Here is a 20,421-nt window from a genome sequence, read left to right on the forward strand (position 1 = left end):
TGACAAAGTATATTTCGTACGATACAAGTCATTGTCCCACATACTTTTATTGAGAAAGTGCTAAACTAAGCCCTACAGTTGCAACACTTACAACTAATAGGTGAGAAACATGTGGAAGTGTAAAGCACAACTGTTTCTGCTTGGAGAATAGATTTCCATTGATTGGCATTGATCGGTTTTAATTTCACAGGTAGAAATTAAAGTAACGTAGCAAACTTTGAGGCTAAGGTCCCATGTTGTAGAAATGCAACGGAATAAAATACTGTGTTTTACAGTACCAGTAAAGGAAATGTGATTTTGGTTAATCTCATCGACACATTACAGAAAACAAATGCTACGGATAAGCTGTATTTTTAAAAATGGACTTTAGTGTGCGTTTCCCTATATATTTAGGCCTTAGTCCTTAGTGAACCCCAGCTAAAAAAAAAGCTGCAGAAAAAAAAAGCAGCGGAAATGCATTGCATTGTTTTCTGCAGCGTTTTTCATTGAGTATTTGCTGCAGTTTTTCTTCCCTTACTAAATCGTTAGGGAAAACACTTGTATTTCCGTAGAAAAAAAAATTGACATGCTGTGTTTTTCGAAAGCACATACATTTTTTTTTTTTTTTAATGCAGCTTTTCCACAATGTTTTTTTTTGCAATGTGTGAATAGGATTAGCCAGAATCTCACTCACTTTGCTGGTAATGTAAAACACATTGTTTTCTGCTGCATTTCCACAGCAGGCAAAAAACACTATGTTTCTGCAATATGGGACCTTAGCCTTATATAAGGGGAAAAAAAACTCAGAAAAAGGCAGCAAAAACACACTAAAATATACTGCTGACACTGCATTTTTTCTGCATTGTTTTTTAGCTGCATTTTGTTACTGACAGCGATACTTGGCAGCAACCAATGAAAACAATGTAGCCATCTGATGGGTGGGGGTGCTCGATAACCTCTTATTTAATACTCCTACTTTCTATACAGTACAGTATATGCTTTAACAGGCAGTACAAACATTTATAGCCAGTATTAATTATAATGCATACAATGTTCCATAAGATGGAAATATTAGGTCTTAAAAATGTTCTTCTTAAGTCTTCTTTGAAGTTTATTTAAATATCTAATCTCTTTGAAACATATTTAAGTACCTTGACTTATGAAAAGATAAGAATATGCAAATCTGTCTTCCACACATCTACATGGTGGTCTCTCCCTAAGGAGTGACGATATCCCCTTAATTATGACAAGATAGTATTTTTTCATTTAGAAGTAGAATGTATTCAGCCAGGCATATAACATGTCCTACTATGGCATGTCCATGCTCTCAACCCCGCCATGTTTCATACAAGGTGTTCATTCAGAGGGAAAGATAAGGCATTTCTGTTACACTCCATGTTTATTTTAGATGTAAAAATGTCTATTCAGAAGCATCCTGAATATCAAACCTTACAGCCCTTAATATATTAACATATGACAATGACAACCATTTGTAACACGCTTTTCTCACACAAGAGGTTCAAAGTGCAGGGGCAGTTGTGGAGTAGGGGAGTTAGTGTCTGCCATACAGGCGGTCATCCCCAACATCCACAAGGGTCAGTTGTTTTATGGGACGCCGATTTACCTATTAGTATATCAGTGGCGTAACTAGGAATGGCGGGGCCCCGTGGCGAACTTTTGACATAACCCCCCCCCCATCCCAACTGACGCCGAAGACCTCAACCGACCCCCTCCTCCGCACTCTATTATGTCCCTTAGTGGCCCCTGCACACAGTATTATGTCCCTTAGTGGCCCCTGCACACACTATTATCCCCCATAGTGGCCCCTGCATACAGTATTATGTCCCTTACTGGCCCCTGCAAACACTATTATCCCCAATAGTGGCCCCTGCACACAGTATTATGTCCCACTGTGGACACCCATAAACAATTATTGTACTCTGGGGTCTTTTCAGACCCCAGAGTATAATAATCGGAGACCCGGGGAATAAAAACATTAAAAAAACCACTGTTACTTACCTGTCCCCCGGCTCCAAGGCTGTTGACCGCCGCTCACGTCCTTCTTTAATGACGTCGGACGTCACATGACCCGGGAAGCATGCCGGGTTCATGTGACGTCAGAGACGTCAAAGTAGGACGGAGGCCTGGCAGGATCGTGGAGAGGTAAGTAACAGTGTTTTTTATGTTTCTTACCTCTCCGGTCCGCCGATCATTATACTCGGGGGTCTGCAAAGACCCCCGAGTATAATGATAGTCTTTGTGGGGCCCGCGGTGTCACTTGCCGATCCCAGCCCAGCCAGGATCGGCAAGTGAATAGGGCCCGTAATGGCCTATTTAAAAAAAAACGCAGCGGTAGCGGCTGTCACCGGGCCCCTTAATGGTCCGGGCCCTGTGGCAGCCGCCTCCGCTGCCTCTACGATAGTTATGCCCCTGTAGTATATATTTTTTGGGATGTGGGAGGAAACCGGAGTACCTAGAGGAAACACATGTAAGGGTCCATTCACATGGAGGAAAATGGGGAGGAATTTGGTGTGGAATTTCAGCGCTGAAAAAAAAAAGCCTCCCATTGACTTCAATGGGTTCCTTTTTCTGCTAGGGACACTTAAACATACAAGCTCCAAGCAGTGTCACAGTGCTATGTGTGAATTATGATAATACTTTTGTTTTTAAAGGGATGCAAGAAGCTTCTCTGAAGCTCACAGAGTCACTTCATGAAGTATATGAACCCGATTGGTATGGAAGAGATGACGTTAAAATGGTAGGAGAGGTGAGTGCAGTATATAATACATTATACATTTTATGGCTACTAAATAATCATTGGGGTGTTCACCATGGAAGATAGTATAGGGATGGGAGAGCACCCCACACACATTAAGATTCCAGCTTATTGTTCCCACATAGTGTAATGATCTCTTTAGTGCCTCTATACAGAATATATAGAGCCTCCATGTGCATTATATGTCCACTTGTGACCTCTACATAGTATAAAGCCCACTTACACCCCCTACACAGTATAATTCCCCATTTGTTCCCAATGCAATATAATGCACTTTTATGCCCAACACACAGTACAATTCTCCAACCCCTACATAGTATAATACCTTGTCCCCAGCTCAGCTCCCATGCATTATAATGCCTGCTGTACTCACTCTTTGTAATGATCTTCTCAACTCCAACAGAGTAGAACGCCCCAGACCCCAGCTCATCACCCACACAGGATAATACCCTCACCCAGCACACAGTAAATGCCTTAGGGAATAAGTGATGAGTTTGCTTCTTAGTGCCTCCTTAACCCTGGCGCATGATGCAAAGAAGGAGCTTGGAGTCCTAAAAGATAAGATAAGATAATCCTTTAATAGTCCCACAATGGGGAAATTTCAGTGATACAGTTTCATAGATGGTACAGTAGTATATAACAAGACACATACAATAACACATACAAGCTCATGGCAGATAGAGAAATCCTAGGAATCATAGCAACTAAAAAAGAAAGAAACACAGACACACTGCAGGATCATTTAGTTCTCTGTGTGAAGTGATGTTAATAATACAGCCGAATGTGGTTGGGCACGAGGAGGGGTCACAGCATGTAGATATAACAGGCAAAAAACATTTTTGCAGAGGTGGGGGACATATACAGCTATCATGATAACATGTGGTAGTTCCTTTGGTACATAGTGAGATCTCCTACTCACAGCTGATAGTTCGGTATCTTGCATCAGCACTATTGTCCATTAACCACCAAAAATGCCCCAAATGTCCTTCATCACAGCCCTCCTCCTCCTCCTTTCTTCTTACCACTGTGTTCTACTGCCCAGAAAAGCAGTGAGTACATAGAAGCATACTCACCACTCATTCCCAAGGCCCCACCGGTAACCATTAAGCATTTCTTTTGGTAATAATGAAAGCCCTCATTAGTTACTGGTAGGGCTGGCAACCAATTAGTTGCGGATGACCATCATAATCATTGAGGAGTAGCAAAGGGACAGTATTGACCGTGAAATCACCCCCTTGTGTTCTCCCTCTTCTGTCTGTATATGTTATAAATAAATCCACGACATGTAGGCACATGCAAAATGGCCAAATATCAAAAGTTGGCACAGGTACCTGCACTATTTTTAATTCTGTATAGAAATACATTTAGACATCAGTACTTGTAGAAATAGTTGTTATTTTTTGTCAATTTTCATTTACTTTTTCAGAAATGTGATGCATTGTGGGAAGATTTTCATCAGAAGTTAGTTGATGGAGCTTTGTTAACACTTGATACGTATTTAGGACAGTTTCCTGATATTAAGGTAAGAAAGCATGCACCAATCCTGCTTATCTCTGTTTCCGTATCCTCTAATACCCTAATGACGCTTCTATAACATGAACAATTTTCTTATGTAGTTATAGCAATAGGGGACGGAACTATCAATGTTGCAGTGGATCACAGTTTAATGAGGGGCTACAGACAATAGGCTGCACTAGTAATGTATGACAAGAGCTAATTTCCGCCCTGCTGAAAGTCCCTGACAGAGTCCATGACCAGTTTATATCTTTGTGACATCTAAATGGAATAAGGCATGTAATTTTCTTGCTGGGATATTTCTGTCCTCATGCATAGTCTCTGATTCTGAAGATAGAAGATCACTTACTGTACACATATACAAGAACAAAACAGATGAAACTTGCTAACCAAGGGCTGCAGCTAACATTGTAGCAGTGGCTTCTCCAACAGCATGCAAGAAAAACCAATGGGCTTTGACTGGTTGAGTCTTTCCACTAGTGGTACAATCTGTTACTCAAGTCTCCTACAAAGCTGCATTGTCCCAAGCAGTTGTCAGTATGGGTCACTATTTAGCTTCAGGTCATGGGTGCTGACTTGGGGCTGTACTCTTACCACCCAAACCTGTCTACACCTACCCCTAGCTTGCATTGATCTTGTTTGACTTTATTTAATAAACCCAAAACAATAAAAACAGATTAGACAGAAAGGAAGAGCTGATAATGAAAGTTGGGCAGAATTCAGTGGTGGAAGAGAAAAGCCATAATCTTGTATAATTCTTTAGGAATGGACAAGATGCATCTGGATCTGAAGCATCTGAATGTGAAGGTGTGATGCATGGGTGGTCAAAAGTAAGCAAAGTTATTATATGAGTGGCAGCTAAATGGGGGCGATGTGCAGAAGTGAAGTAACTTCTGCAGTACTACTGGTACAGCTGGTATGGAGCCTAGTTTACAAGGAACTCAAATGTTTATTGCGTCAAGTGGCACACTGTCTGTCTTTGCATAACGTTAGCTAAAGATGGTGTGAAAACAAAAGTATGGGTTGTTTTTTTTTATTAAAGAGGCTCTTTCGCTATCTCCACTAATAGCAACTGGAGGCAGACCTTTAGCGCCAGCTACAGGAGCACTGCTCTTGTCACTCAGACCCCTACTGTCACTTGCAGTGAGACTTGATTCTCGCAACGCTATGACATTACCAATCACTTGAACAGCAAGTTTTTTTTTTTTTCTCTAGCTCCCATCTTTTTGAGGTATTAATGCTGTGAGTTTCAGCACCCAATATACTTATTAAGCTCTCTATTGTTAGGGTGCATTCACACGGAGGAAAATGGTGAGGAATTTCGTGTGGAATTTCAGCGCTGGAAAAAAAGACTTCCATTGACTTCAATGGGTTCCCATTTCTGCTGAAAAAGGAACCCATTGAAGTCAATGGGAGGCTTTTTTTTTCAGGGCTGAAATTCCACACCAAATTTCTCACCATTTTCCTCCATGTGAATGGACCCTTAAGTATACAGTCCTAGTGTGGAGCAAACCACTCAGGAACATCGACATGACAATCTAGAGTCTAATTAAGATATAGGATGCTGAAACTAACTGCATTGATTATTCAGCAAAGGTGGTGGGGCTAGAGAAAATAGTTCATGCTGCCTCAGAATCAGGCGAGCAGAGACTATTGAAGGATGCAAAATTGATTTGATTGATTTTTGTGGAGGCGGTGAAAGGCCCTCTTTACTGTTCTGTGACTTAATTGGGATGTAATTCTTGCCACATGCCTAGAGTAAGTTGTGATAGAAAGATATGTAGAAAATGCATACTTCTGCTGTTATGAATAGGACAGACTGGCAGACACTAACAATAATTGAGCTTAGAAGCAACAATTATTAAATGGCCTCCTAATTATTATTTATGGCCTTAGTCGGAGAGTCGGGGCACTCGGTAAATGGGGTACTCTGAACATTTCGTCCACCAATGGGATGGCGACAGTGGTGTGAGCTTTCTGATGTTTGCTGAGTTTCTTTTCTATCCATGCACTACTCTAAATGAAAACATATAGACATGAAAGATGTGAAGATTGACTGCGATGTGTCATCAAATTCCCCATGGAAACATAAAAAACACAATTGTTATGTCCATGGAAAATCATTTTTCATTGTTATGGTGACATTAAAGTCCAATAAACTCTTATTCCTGACTGCTACATTTTGACAAAATCTATAGGGATACTGTACAGGAATGAACAGGCTCAGTAACATTTACCATTAACCCATTGTTGGCTTCTGCAGCAAGAGAAAAAAAGTCTTCAATAAAACAGAATACATAACAACAGTAAATGGGGAATGCTGATCTCTTGCTCAACCCTAGCTTCAGGTATAGCGGATTTTACATTTATAGTTGGTTCTTTATTACCGTGTAAATCTTTCATGTTATTTTGTCTCGGCTAGAAAGATTTATAAAACATAAAAATGACTATTACAGTTGTAAACACTTTGGATGGTGAGCACTGATGCATTGCTTTGGAGTATATTGTACTGCCAGATTTGTTAAAGATATGGAAATTATAATATAAAGGATATAATAAATTTTTTTGTTCAAATACTTTGGAGGCTAGGCAGCGTCATAACAGCTAAAGGGCAACTTGATCTCCAGAGACCTGTGTGCATAATAATAATAATAATAATAATAATAATAATAATAATAATAATAATAATATTAATAATGTCAGATTGAAGAAAAATGTATAATATATTATGAGCGCGCACAAAGTCAATGCTTGTAAAGCTTAAGGTAATGTGTTTGTGAAGGGTAATTTGATATTTACTTCGTATTTAGGATGAAATGTGTTAAAGGGGTTGTCCAAGAAACATAAATATCTGGAAGGCTGGAAACAGTTGGCTCCGTGCCCTATATATTGGCTGGTCGCTGATACCAGAGATGTCAACCTAGGAAATCTTCTGTCACTCAAGCTACACAATACAATTATACAGTATAACTGGGTGACCATTGGTGGCTGCATGCTATTACCAGCACCAACACTGTTGTTGGCCATTGCACACATGATATGTAAATCCCAGTGATGTAGAAAAACAGAGGAATAATTCCTCAGGTTACTGGTCTAATGCCATGCCAACAGGATCATGCCCCACTAACCTCACTGAGAACATGAGAGAACAGCACTGTAACCCCACACTAGGGAATCCAAGACCCATGTGTTTCTTTAGGTCAGTTAAATCATTAGGGGTCAATAACTTAAAAGCAGTGAAAACTGCTCTTGATACATAATGGCAAGATATGCTTACAAAGTAGCTTACCTGCGGTCAAAATAGAATACCCTGCTATTTATTGCTTGGTGATGTAGTTTATTCCCCTTTATGTCCTGATATAGCTGTATGGTTAGTGTGAACACAATTCTAGTATATTTGTCTGGTTATTATGTATCTCGACAGCTATCCAACTGTCCTGTCTACAATGTCATTATTATTCCTAACCAGGTGTATGATAAACAATGGGTCCAGGTATGTGTTTCAGTAGCTAAAGGAATTCACACTCCATAAAATAGATTATAGAATATGTGTGTTTTTTATTCATAACACGTCATAATATTCATGTAGAGCAACATTCAAAGTGACGTTTTGGTTAACACATTGACCTTTATCAGACTCACAATTGAAGAGAATAGTTATCTCCCAACTGTGTAGGGTAAACTGAAGTATGGCTAGTATATTAGATGAGGCTATTGGGCCAGATCAGTATAGCCATAGATGAGGAAAGGCGGTGCGTCATTAACCAAGCCATCAACATGTTCTTTTGCGTTTCCTTTCCTCACTCAGGGACTGTATTGTATATAGTACTGGCATGAGAAGTGGCCCTGTACAGCTGGTTGGTGCAGGGGCCGTCTATTGGTACCCCACTGATCAGATATTTAGATCCTATCCTAAGATAGGCCATAAAAAACTAAATTTTGGACAACCCCTTTGCACACTGTTTCTACATTCTATCTGCTCAAGCTTTAGTCTTTGAGAGATGTTGCCCAAGATTTGAGTTCATATTTTAGTTGTCTGTAAAGAAGTGGCCATTAATATATCAAGTCTAAAGAAACAGACCGTAAACACATTCACAATAAGTAGGAACCTCGTACTTAGGCAAGGCAGCCCTTAGAGGTACCAAGTAGTCGTGGAGTAGACATCAAGTAGCTGATATGACTAAGATGTCTCCTGCCATTTGCCTTGCTATGGAGAACATGATGGTGACACACAGGTAGATTTCCTGATTTCCTGTTATATAAGAGATGAAGATTTTTAGAGCATCTTGTCTAGATTCCTAACTTGGCTTAGTGTGATGTGCCTTTTCTTCTGAAGCTGAGGACAGAATTTGATGTAAGATATTTCAGCCTGGCAGGGATTTACTAGGGTTAATTTGCTGAACAGAAAATATGCTCAAAAATAGACAAGTGTGCTGTAATATCATCGACCATCTCTGTGCACTTTACAACGTGAGATAGTCACAAAGTTGAGACATATTTGTCTTAGTTTATTATATTTATCTGAGTTCTTAATAGCATACAGAATTCAGAATCAACTGGCTTCATTGTCGCTGACGTACTCTATCCCGTAATCTTACAGTGGAAGAAATTGTTGTGAATAACACCCAGTTCATTGGCAAAGAGGATTTCAGTGCTTATGCTGTATGTGAATTGTCTGCGGTGTTAATCACAGTACTGAGTGCTATATATGGAAACTCTATTTTAGCACTGAAGGATATAGCACATTTCCCATGGTAACTCATAAAACAGGCACTATACTGATTAGATACAGTTTCCAATCCCCTAATAATGTCTTTCGGAATGACTTTTGTGTCCATTGTGAAGCCAGCATAGTGCATCATCATAGAAAGAACAAATAAGGGCTATAAGTCCTATAGCACTAAACATACTGTACATTGTAGTGCATGATAGCTACAGCGTCTGTATAAATGTCATGTGAGATGTCCAGACAGTATTCATATATATTATAGTTTTTAGCTTTAGACCACTAGCAGAATACCTGGTAATAGCCATAGACGTGGCATGGAGTGTTATTGTTGCAATAAAACCTAAATAGAAATAAACATCTCCTATGATTTGTCTTTAAAATATATTTTACTGTATTTTTACTATAATATTGAAGCCCAATTTTTTCCCTTAGATTGCTAACCATTACATTACATTATTGTCTAGGGACCACCATAGCATGTAAGTGTGATTTTAGAATACTGTTCCAGAGATTGCGTCACTCTGTCTTAAGAGGTGTTTTTCAATGATCAAGGGTTTTCTCATTTTGAAATACCTTTTTTCAAGTGCAGCTCCCATAGCAGTGAGATGAGGGAAGCTGGCATCCCTTATACGTTGTCTATTAAAGTACACTATCCTGTAGAGCCTTTCCACTATGGGGGTATAATAATACAAAATCTGATTTGTATATATAAACAATGTCTGTTATTTCATCTCAAAGTTGTATAAGATCCACAGACCAGGGCCAGATGGCAGCATTATGTCTTTATGTTTAGATGTCCTTCTGCGGACAGTCGTCTCTAAGGGAAGGTTCACACTACCGTCTGTGTCCGACAGGTAGTGTCCGCTCCTAGTGTCGGCTCAAAATCTGGCACGGACATTAGGAGCGGACACTAGCTGTGTCCGTGACACCTGTCATTTATTTAAATGCACATCGGGTGCGTTGTTTTGCACTCCGTGCCTGTCCTTCACTGTCCACATGTAAAGATGTCCGACTTTTCAAGCGGACAGAAAAACCCAACATGTAGGGTTTTTCTGTCCGCTTGAAAAGTCGGACATCTTTACATGTGGACAGTGAAGGAAGGGCACGGAGTGCAAAAGAACGCACCCGATGTGCATTTAAATAAATGACAGGTGTCACGGACACAGCTAGTGTCCGCTCCTAATGTCCGTGCCAGATTTTGAGCGGACACTAGGAGTGGACACTACCTGTCGGTCACAGACGGTAGTGTGAACGCCCCCTAACAACAATCGAAAAGTAGTAGCGGCACTCAGAAAAGGTTCCTTGTGACTAAGATTTATTGGAGTCATCGCTATTGCTTAAATAGTGACTATAGGAAATCTTAACTGCATGACTATTTAGAAATAAGATGACCCTGAATTTCAGACTTATGCTTTTTTATCTTTGTTTAAAGAATCGAATTGCCAAGCGGAGCCGAAAACTAGTGGATTATGACAGTGCAAGACATCACTTGGAAGCATTACAGAATGCCAAGAGAAGAGATGAAGGGAGAATTACAAAGGTATTTGCCAAGTCCATATGTATAATATATGTTTTTTATATTTTGCCTGTGAACTATCAGTAAAAATAATCTATCAACAGTCTGACCTCTTTGTATTAGAGAATATATATGTTACAGTACCACGGGTACTATTGTACCCTCTGAATACTACCTTAATCATAGGTTAAAGAGTGTACTTTGCTAAGGTGTCTACACACCTTCAGTAACTGTCAGCCAAAAACTCATTTGGCTAACAGCTATTCCTCCCAATTGCTCCATCAGGCTTGGACTGGCCCACCGGATACTGGTGAATCTATTCCTACCGGACCCCACTGCTTTTTTAATAGGCCAAAGCAGAGCTTTGCCCACTGATCAGCACATACTGGACACCACATAGTATAAACCCACCTTTACTGGCCCCAACACATCATAACACCCCCTTCTCCTGGTCCTCACAGATGGTATAATGCCATCTTTTCCTGATCTCCACTTTTCTGGCCCCCACTCTGTATAACACTCACCTTTTCCTGGACCACACACATGGTGTAACACTCCTTTTTCCCAACCCCTACACACAGTATAATGCTTTTGTGCACCATTCTAATATTGATGGCCAATCCTTAGGACGGGTGAGGATGTTTTATTTTTAGTTTTACTTCTGCATACTTGCCACAGGGGTTCCTCCAGTTCATGGACAACCCCATTAATATTACCCGCTAATGGCCCACACACTTTAATGTCTCCCCAGTAGGATATTAGCCCCCATCGCTGCCCCCACACAATATAATGGCTCCTCCACTGGTCCCTCATACAGTGGCCAAATTACTGGTACCCATACAGTATGGGGTGGACCACTGAAAGGGAGACTGTTTGGTGGGGACCATACAGTATAGGTGTATTCGGGTAGTGAAACATGGGAGGGTTCACGTTTTGTGAAGGGCCAACCATCTCCCCACTTGATTCCTCAGAAAAACCAAGTTGAACCACACTTCAGTCGAGGTTATGTGTCTTAATATTTTAATTCTAATTACAGTTACAACATTTCGGGTTAAGCACCGTCAGGCAAGTGAAAGTAAATTGATGGTTTATGATCAGTAAACAGTAGATGATGATCAGATGAACTGCTAGGTTATATGCCCAATAACTCTGTAAACTTGTAACTGTAATCTGTGGCAGAAGTCTGCCTCAATTTCTTTTAATTTTTTGCCATATGGCCAACAGGCCCTTATTGTCCCCTGAACCTCTGAGCACTACAATCCCCAGCGACCTCAGATCCTCAAGACCTGCCTAGAGTTGTAGTTTTATTCTTTCCACCACTTTATCATTATGCGACACCTCTGAGTAACATAGAAATAATGATGATGATGATGATGATGAATTTGATGGTGGTGTGACGTTTTTTTAATGACTTGTACACCATTAGTAGTAGGCCTATTACTGGTGTACACCATACCTTTGTTGTATGTTACTTTTGTAGATTTGGAAAAAAATTTTACTTTGAAGTCTTTAATAAATGAATCGTTTGGTGCACTGGAGTAGTCCTTTAGCTCCCCGGATCACTGCCCCTTTTCACTCAGACCCCTACTATTACCTTGGTGCACCACCCGCACAATGAGAGTTGATTCTCCCACTACTGGGACTACTAGTTTAACAGCAGGAGCGCGGTTCTTGAATCTGAAGGTCTGCTCTCCCCCAGTGACCCAGATGCCTCAATTGCATTAACATTCAAAGTTGTTTTTCTCCAAATCTATGAAAGTGACAGATAACAGGGAAATGTTGTATATCACTGTAATGTTCTCCATAACACAGTGGTGACAGTTTAATATGCCTGGGGAGGTCATAGACTGCCTTTCAAATTGCAACTTGAAAACCATGAAATAAAGTAAGTATGAACTAATAGTGTGCCCTCTGTAGGCAGAAGAAGAGTTCCAGAAGGCACAGAAAGTGTTTGAAGACTTTAATACAGATTTGCAAGAAGAACTGCCTTCTTTATGGTCCAGGTATTTCCTTTTGTATTTTTTTAAATTCAGTTTTCAGGGTGTGTTTTTTTTTTTTTAATATAAATAAAAAGCATATAGTACCATAGACAATGGCAGGAGAATAATGAGAAATATGGATAATGACAGAGGGTAATACCTGTTCACAAATCCCAACCACCAGAACAGAACTTGCTAAAACTGCTGACCATTGCTGCTCTCTGGAGGGGACATAACTTGCCTGGAGCTGAGAGACGTGTTGGAAGTCAAGACAAATCTCCTGAGTACATAAGTGTTCCAAATCTATTGTACACATTTCAAACAGTCTCAGTTGATGCCCTTAAATATAACTTTAAAATCAATACAATTACAGACCAATATTAGTTTAGAGTTCTGCTTCATGCACACGACTGTAGTGTTGTACGGATCCATGGATCATGGAATGGACAGCACACAGACGGTGGTACCAAGCTGCAAAAACGGACAGGAATAGAACCTGCTCTACATCTTTGGCTTTATTTCTATGGTCTGCATACCCATCTGTAAATACATTAGTGTATTTGGGGTCAATATAGGTCGGTATAGTATCTGTAATTATGGATCTGTAGTTATGGGTAATATATGAAAAACCCTGCAGTTGTGAGCTTGAAGCTTTAATACATGCAAGGATGATCCAGAAAGGTTTTCAACCTGAATTTTACAATATCCAGTTATTTATGAAATACTGTAGGAAACTATAGCTTTACAACCATCTGCCAACAATAGGGTTTGGGATTTTCCTTGAATTGAGTAATAGCTCTGCTTACGGTTTGACAAATGCAGTGAAATATACAGACATACAGAAGTTTTCCTTGACTTCCTTTACTAAGAAGCAATATTTGTTTTGCCCCATATCATGCTATTTCTTTTTCTGAATAGTTTGTACTTTTTCACTTGTCTGTTGTGCTGAATGCAGCTTTTGCTGGGAGTATGCCTTTACATGCATTTATTTCAATATCACTATAATATATCAAGTATTATAAGAATTAGTATACTGTACTTTTGATTTATTATCAATTAAAATTGGTCTTGACACTGACCTGTACTTTTTTAGCAGTTTTGATTTTAAGCATAAATTCCAATCATGTGTGAATTAAAGGAGTTTTTCCAACTCGCCTGTTCACCAACCTGCAGGCTGTGTGCTCTGTTCACTTCCTGGTTTTCTCGGTAAATTGGTGGGCGGGGTTTCACTTGCTGTCTCCCAGACAAAGCCAGCTCTGCTATCTCTCTTTATAGCAGTACATGTTTGCAGTCATTAATGAGGGATAGTTGTAAATAAATTAGCAGAGTATCACTGGAAGATGCACAATATGCAGCTGATGTAGCAGAGCTGGATTTGATAGGTGATGAGAATCCCAAATTTACATGCTACAGGACCAAGAGTCAGCTTGCAATAAAATCAGTTTTAGGTCTGTGTTTACATACAGAGGTAACAGATTCCCTGTCTCAGCTCTTATCAGCAAAATTCAATCAGCAAACTGATAACTGGAAGAGGGAGATAAACAGCTCAGAAATAGCAGCTCACTCCGAGCACTCAGCTCCCCCTTGCTTGCAGAGAGCAGGGAGCTACGTCACTTGTCCTGGGCGGAGAGATAAGATCATCCCCAGGTCCGTGGTTATGGAGACGCAGTGTAAACAATGAAGTGAATAATCTTATATAGCGGCCAAATAAAGCAGTTTTGCTCAAGCAATGCATTTAGGAAACGTCTTAAATCCATATAAGCTAGCAGTATAGATAGGATCCTTGAGATAGGACAACCCCTTTAATGCTTAGTCTCAGTAGCCTACTAACAGTATACAATAACCTGCTTTTGGTTTTCCTTTCTCTTACTGTGCTTTATCAACAATCCAGACGAATTGGTTTCTATGTGAACACATTCCAGAACATATCGGGTTTGGAGGCAAAGTTTCATAAGGAAATCACAGGGGTAAGTAATTTGTTACATGCACACATTTATCTTCATAAAGGTTTGATATGTTATCTGAAATGGTGTCTAGAGTATTAACAACTAACCTCTCACTGCTTACCAGGTCCCAGGTGGTCTGTGCTTCCAGGGCTGGTCTCATCATACATGAATTTCCAGGAAATGTCTGTTCAACTAATCTCTGGCTGCAGTGGTGACCTGTCTAGTCAGTGGCTGGCTGAGCAGAGATTTCCTGGCATTTTTGACCCAATAAGTGTCAGAACAAAGTGATGTTGAATGGACGTGGTCTGTCTTTTAAAATTTTAACTCATTGTAGGCTGGATTAACTGCTTATTGTTATCCAACCTCATGAGGGTACTTTAGTTTAAAGGTTTATACAGTATAATATTCACATATACAATACCATCAGAGATTCCCTTCCGTTTGTGCTGATACAGGAGCACACGTTCTTTACTAGTTGTGTAAAGGTCTATTCTTGACTGATTGTCAAACAGTAAGGCATCCCCCTCCAGGTATTGTCTGGGTACAGTATAACTGGAGTATTGATGGGATCGAGTATATACTAATAGCACTAGCAACCGAATAGATTCCAATTACATTTACATTCAGCTGGCTCACCTGCAGAATCCGTGTGAAGATGGGGCATGTCACATTTTTTTTTCTCTTTCTGAAAAAAATCACTAGTGGAAAAAAGCTGTGAGTGACTCCTGTTGAAATGAATGGGAGGCATTTTTGCAGGCGGATTCCATGTCAAAATCCGCCTGAAAAATGACTTGATGAAGGTAAACGAATAGCCGCTGAAGTGCCTCTGTCAGGAGTACCCACATATCACTAGCATTCTGCAGATCCATTCATTACTGGTTATTTGATGTCTGACTTGATATAATTTTAGACTTTTATTTTCATTGATATGTTAAGTGAATCACTGTATAAAGAAAGTGTCCTTATCAGAGACAGATGATGATGAAAAGAGAAACCCATCTAAGAAACATCTGATGATATTTCAAAGTGAAATGTGAAAGGCAATATTAATGAGGGCTATGAGATAACAACTAATTTCAGCAGGCCCTAGTTCCTTAGTAGCTTGTCATAGATACCCATCACTGGAAATCTGACATAATTCTCACTGTACTGTAAAGTCAGAAGATTCTTTTAGGGTAAGTTCACTGTTTTTGTCAGGCTGCAAACAAACAGTTTCGAAAATCTGTTTTCCTGCGCAAAATTTCTCCTTCTTTTATACTTATAAAGAAAACTTTTAATCCTTTAATAGTCCCACAGTGGGGAAATTTCAGTATGTTACAGCAGCATAGTAATACAGATACAGGATAATACACAGTAATATATTACAGACATAGACACACATAAGCTGAGAAGAGAAGATATAATAGGAGTCCATAGCAGCTAAGGAACAGAAGAAAGAAGGAAGACTTCAGAATCATTTAGTTTTCTGTGTGGAGTGATCTTCGCTTGGTCTGATGTAGATTATGTAGCCTGATCGTGGTTGGAAGGAAGGACTTGCGATAGCGCTCTCTCACACTTGGGGTGAAGCAGACGGTCACTTACAGTAATAAATTCCAAAATACAGTGTGCAGTAAATAGCTCACCCTTTGTCCTGTGATCAAGGTGCACGATCCGTTGCCTTTGGGACTCTTAAGGCAAAATATTCGAAATTTCCACAAAAAACCGCTAGCGGTCATGCGGCACTGACAGCGGTTTTTACACGTTGTCTTTTCTTATGTGTATGTTTTTTCAAACTTTTTTCTATGGATTGTGTATCTTTGTCGTTTTAATGGATACAATTAAAATGAAGTTTTAAATACTGAACAAGAGTTGCGGATCCATTCTCCTCTTTTTTGTGGAAATTTCGGTCACTTACAGTGCTGCCAAGTGCCATCAAGGTCTCATACATGGGGTGGGATTTGTTCTCCCGCATGGAGCTAACCACGGACACCAGTGTTTCCATATAATGGACATACTGCGATATGTAAAAATGCTTTTTTGAAATCGCATCGTTTCCACTGTGGATTTCTTTCTGCAATGCGTGGATGGGATTAGCCAAAATCTCATCCATTTTGCAGGTCCACGGTGGCCAAAATGCTGCATTTTCACAATGCGGTTTTTGTGTTAAGAGGAAGTTTATTTTCTGCTTATTTACATTATATCTATAATGTTTTCACACAGGTTTATTAGTTATATATGCTTTATGATATGGTACTAAATTGTAAAAATTATCCCAATCAGAGTATGCCATCTAAGGATAAAGCCCCACCTTGTGGAAAAGCTGAGATTTTTTGGAGCCAAAGCCAGGAGTGGATTGAGTAGAAGGGAGAAGTATAAGTACTTCCTAGATATTTGCAATTCCTTCTGTAGCCGCTACTAGGTTTGGTAAAAAAAAAAGCAGCGCAACATCTGCTTTCCCACAACTAAGGCTATATTCACGTTTCACGTACGTAGGTCTGCATTTTTTGTGGCCTGCATATATATCCATTCATTTCAATGTCTTCATTCAGATGTCCATTTTTTTCCCCTGACCTGTTAAGATTTATAGTTTAGCGTAGGGTTTTTTTTTCTGTAAGTGGCGAGGTATCAGGGAATGAAAACACTACGGGAACATATACAGTTGCTCATGATGGAAAAGAAGTGCCAGGAGTTGCATGGTGAGCGTCCTGTATGAGACCCCCTAGCCTCTGGTTGCCCACCATTATAGAAAAGAAAACCAAAGTGTGGCTCTACACTTACTGCGTTTCCCAATAAGAACAAGTAACACATATTGTAGCTGGCACCTTCATAATATATTTCCCTTATTAGATTATTAAGGCTTTGCTGAAAAAAAATATAAAATCCATCTACTTTGTACCCCTGAGCTTAGGCATGAAAGTGACTGCAGGCTGCAAGGACAGGCTTATATAAATGGTAGAATTCCCTGTCCCCAGTGTCAGTACTTTCTAAAGCATTGTAGAAATTTAAGGAACAAATGTTCCTCTCTGGAGAGAGATTTACTCCATTTTACACTAACTGTTTGTGCTGTGTTTTCATATATTCAGTTTCTGTCATTTTGCCATCACTTTGGGTATAAAATCTATTTTATACCAGCACATATATTACCAGAAGCAGAACTGCTACATATTTATTGCTTTACTAAATTCAAGCCTCCCGGCTTCCCAATATTTAATATTTCTCTGTGAGAGAGAAAAATAAATGCTGTATTATTTTTTATTGGTTTGTTCAGCTGAGTTTTCTGGAAAAATACTAGTTATTCTATAGACTGTACAGAATTCTGTGATCTGTATAAGGCTGCTTTCACACAAGCCATCCATTTTCCAGGCTATAAAAAAAACGGATGTTTTCAATCCTAGTGTATTTTCATGTTTAATCTATATATCATCCTTTTTTTTGTCGTCTTGTCATCATCACCTAACAATGAATGTGAAAAACAGATGAAACATGAACCACACACGGATGATGTCTGTATGCTGTTTGTTTTTTTTCGGCAAGACGTTCTACAAGTAGGGTTGAGCGATCAGAAAAGATCGGATTCTGATCGGCGACCGAGTAAATTTCACGATCGGAAGTCCGATCCCGATCTTTTTAGGCGGTATCGAGGTCGGAGGTTATTTCCCACAATGCTTTGCTACTGGCCATGCATTGTGGGAAAAGCTAACAATGTTAGCTAGGTCCCATAGGAATGAATGGATGCAGCCAGCACACAGCCTGTGCTGGCGTCCAGCCGCTTAACTATCTCTAGTATCTAACACTTACCTGCACAGATCGCTTGTCCGGTCCCCGCTGTTTTCGGTTCTCTTCTTGCCTCGCTACCCCCGCCTCCCAGGTTAGTGTTACAGAAGGCGGGGCTTGTGGCTTAGGAGAGTGTGGGCAGGTACTGGGAGGGGAGACGTCACGGCTCCCCGCCCTGTACCCGCCCACACTCTCCAATTTGGTGTGCATCTGTAAAGTCTGACATTGTGCATCAATACTGACAATGTCAGGGTCAGTACACACAGAGTTTTTTGGCGCTGATTTTGACACTGAATCCACCTCATAATCAGCCTCCAAGAATTCTATTGGGAGTCTTTTTTATGGAGGCTGATTTTGAGGCGGATTCAGAGTCAAAATCACTGCCAAAAAACTCTGTGTGCACTGACCTGAATGCCCCACATTGCAGAATGCAACTAAAAAACTCAGTGTGGTTTTTTTTCTGCAGCATTTTTTTTATAGCATTTTTACTGTGTTTGCCTTCTCTCATATAAATTTTTTGGGTGAAAATAAGTGTTTCCGGAGGTAAAATTGACATGCTGCATTTTTCAAAAATGTGTGTGTTCTTGAAAATATAGCTTTTTTGCAGCGTTTTTTTCCTGCAGTGTATGGATGGGATTAGCCAGAATCCCCCTTTTTCTGGTATTGTGAGGATAGGGCCCACACGCAGGAAACACTGCGGGAAAAATCGCCACGTTTTACAGTAACTGCAAAGTGGATGGGATTCTTGCGAATCCCATGCCCTCTTTGCAGTAAAAACTGCGGCGCAGAACTGCTGCGTGTTCCAAAACGGCGCGTTTTTGGAAATTGCAACATGCCAGTTATATCTACGGAAATGCCTTCCCCGTATATATAATTGTAACAGAAAATCCGCAGAGGAAAACTCCTTGAATTTTCTGTTTAAAGCGCTGCTGGAAGAACCGCGATGTGTTCCTGCAGTGGTTTTTCCCACAGTGCTTCATAGCTGCAAGTGTTCCTGTGGGACCTTAGCCTAAACCACAGTATTTTTTCTGCTTTGTTTCTGCAACCTGGGGCCTCAGTCTTAAGGTTGGTGACAGATCTTCCTTAATGATGGGGACCCCCATTGAGAGTCCTAATCTACTACAGCAGTAACCAACAAGAAAGAAAGAAAGCTTTCCATAGTGTAGAACTTCCAATCAAAGATGAATACAGGAGTGGACAGAACAAGTAGTATATCACTAGTATTATGGGTGTTGAGCTGTAACAGCATAACTTTAATACCTTGTTGCCTCTGTCCATTAAGTGGTTAATTTTGTCTTGCCTGTGATTGATAGCCTGCCTTCCTGTCATCTCCAGGGGCGGGTTCGTCCTCCCCTATTTTATCTTGGCTCCCATTCACACCAGTGCTTGCTATTGCCTTGTGCGTACTTGCTCCTTACTGTCTCTATTTTTGCTTGCATTCTTATCCTTGACCTTTGGCTTTCCTCATTGACTATTCTTTGGACTCCGATTTGGCACTGCATCGCTCGACTGTTACTGACCCTTGGCTAGCTGACCTCTCTTTGTTGTCGTTTTGTGCCTCACATATCCAGGAAGGGACTGTCTTCGTGGTTGCCGCCTATTACGTAAGATAGGGCCTGGCAATAGGAATTCTCAGTTGGGGCTTCAGCTTAGGGCTCACTGTCTCTTCTGTCCCGTCCCAGGGTCCAACAGCTACCGGGGAATTGCTGTCCTAGCAATTCCCTAACAGTGAGCTGGATCATTTGGATATAATCACTAAAAATAGTCACTTCTTTCAGCTAGTTATCACTATCACTTACTACTGTCTATGATGTGTAGATACTCACACACCCCTCCATTTAATATAATTGTATGACCCCCAAGGAGGTGGGTTTAGCCACCAAGGGGGCAGGGGTAAGTGAGCCATTGGCTCCCAGCCAGGAGCCCACTGCCCTTACTAATAGGTAAGACTGAGAAACCTGAAAACACAAGAGTCACAAGACATTATTGAGTAATATTATTGACAGGAGTAAAATTCAGGTTGACTGCACAATTTATTAATGCATCTATGTGTGAATATGTAAAAATAAATGTGAGATATATTTCAATAGTATAATATTCATTTTCTGTGTTTTCAGCTGTGTCACAAACTGTACGAAGTCATGACCAAGTTAGGAGAACAGCATGCCGATAAAGCATTTACCATTCAAGGAGCTCCAAGGTAGGTATACAGAGTAAGCTCATCGGGT

General features: G+C 40.3%; 1 protein-coding gene across 9 annotated transcripts in view; it reads left to right on the forward strand.

Moving 5' to 3' along the window:
• The window catches only part of AMPH (amphiphysin), a 141,814-nt gene that overhangs the window by 84,275 nt on the left and 37,118 nt on the right, over positions 1–20,421 (forward strand). For all 9 annotated transcript variants that reach the window (XM_075271189.1, XM_075271190.1, XM_075271196.1 and 6 more), the window contains exons 4-9: positions 2,652–2,746; positions 4,182–4,277; positions 10,432–10,539; positions 12,433–12,518; positions 14,386–14,461; positions 20,311–20,393. In XM_075271189.1, the coding sequence (XP_075127290.1) occupies positions 2,652–2,746; positions 4,182–4,277; positions 10,432–10,539; positions 12,433–12,518; positions 14,386–14,461; positions 20,311–20,393 (544 nt within the window). The remainder of the gene's footprint in view (positions 1–2,651; positions 2,747–4,181; positions 4,278–10,431; positions 10,540–12,432; positions 12,519–14,385; positions 14,462–20,310; positions 20,394–20,421) is intronic.

Source organism: Leptodactylus fuscus, chromosome 4, assembly GCF_031893055.1.
Source record: "Leptodactylus fuscus isolate aLepFus1 chromosome 4, aLepFus1.hap2, whole genome shotgun sequence".
Classification (NCBI taxonomy): domain Eukaryota; kingdom Metazoa; phylum Chordata; class Amphibia; order Anura; family Leptodactylidae; genus Leptodactylus; species Leptodactylus fuscus.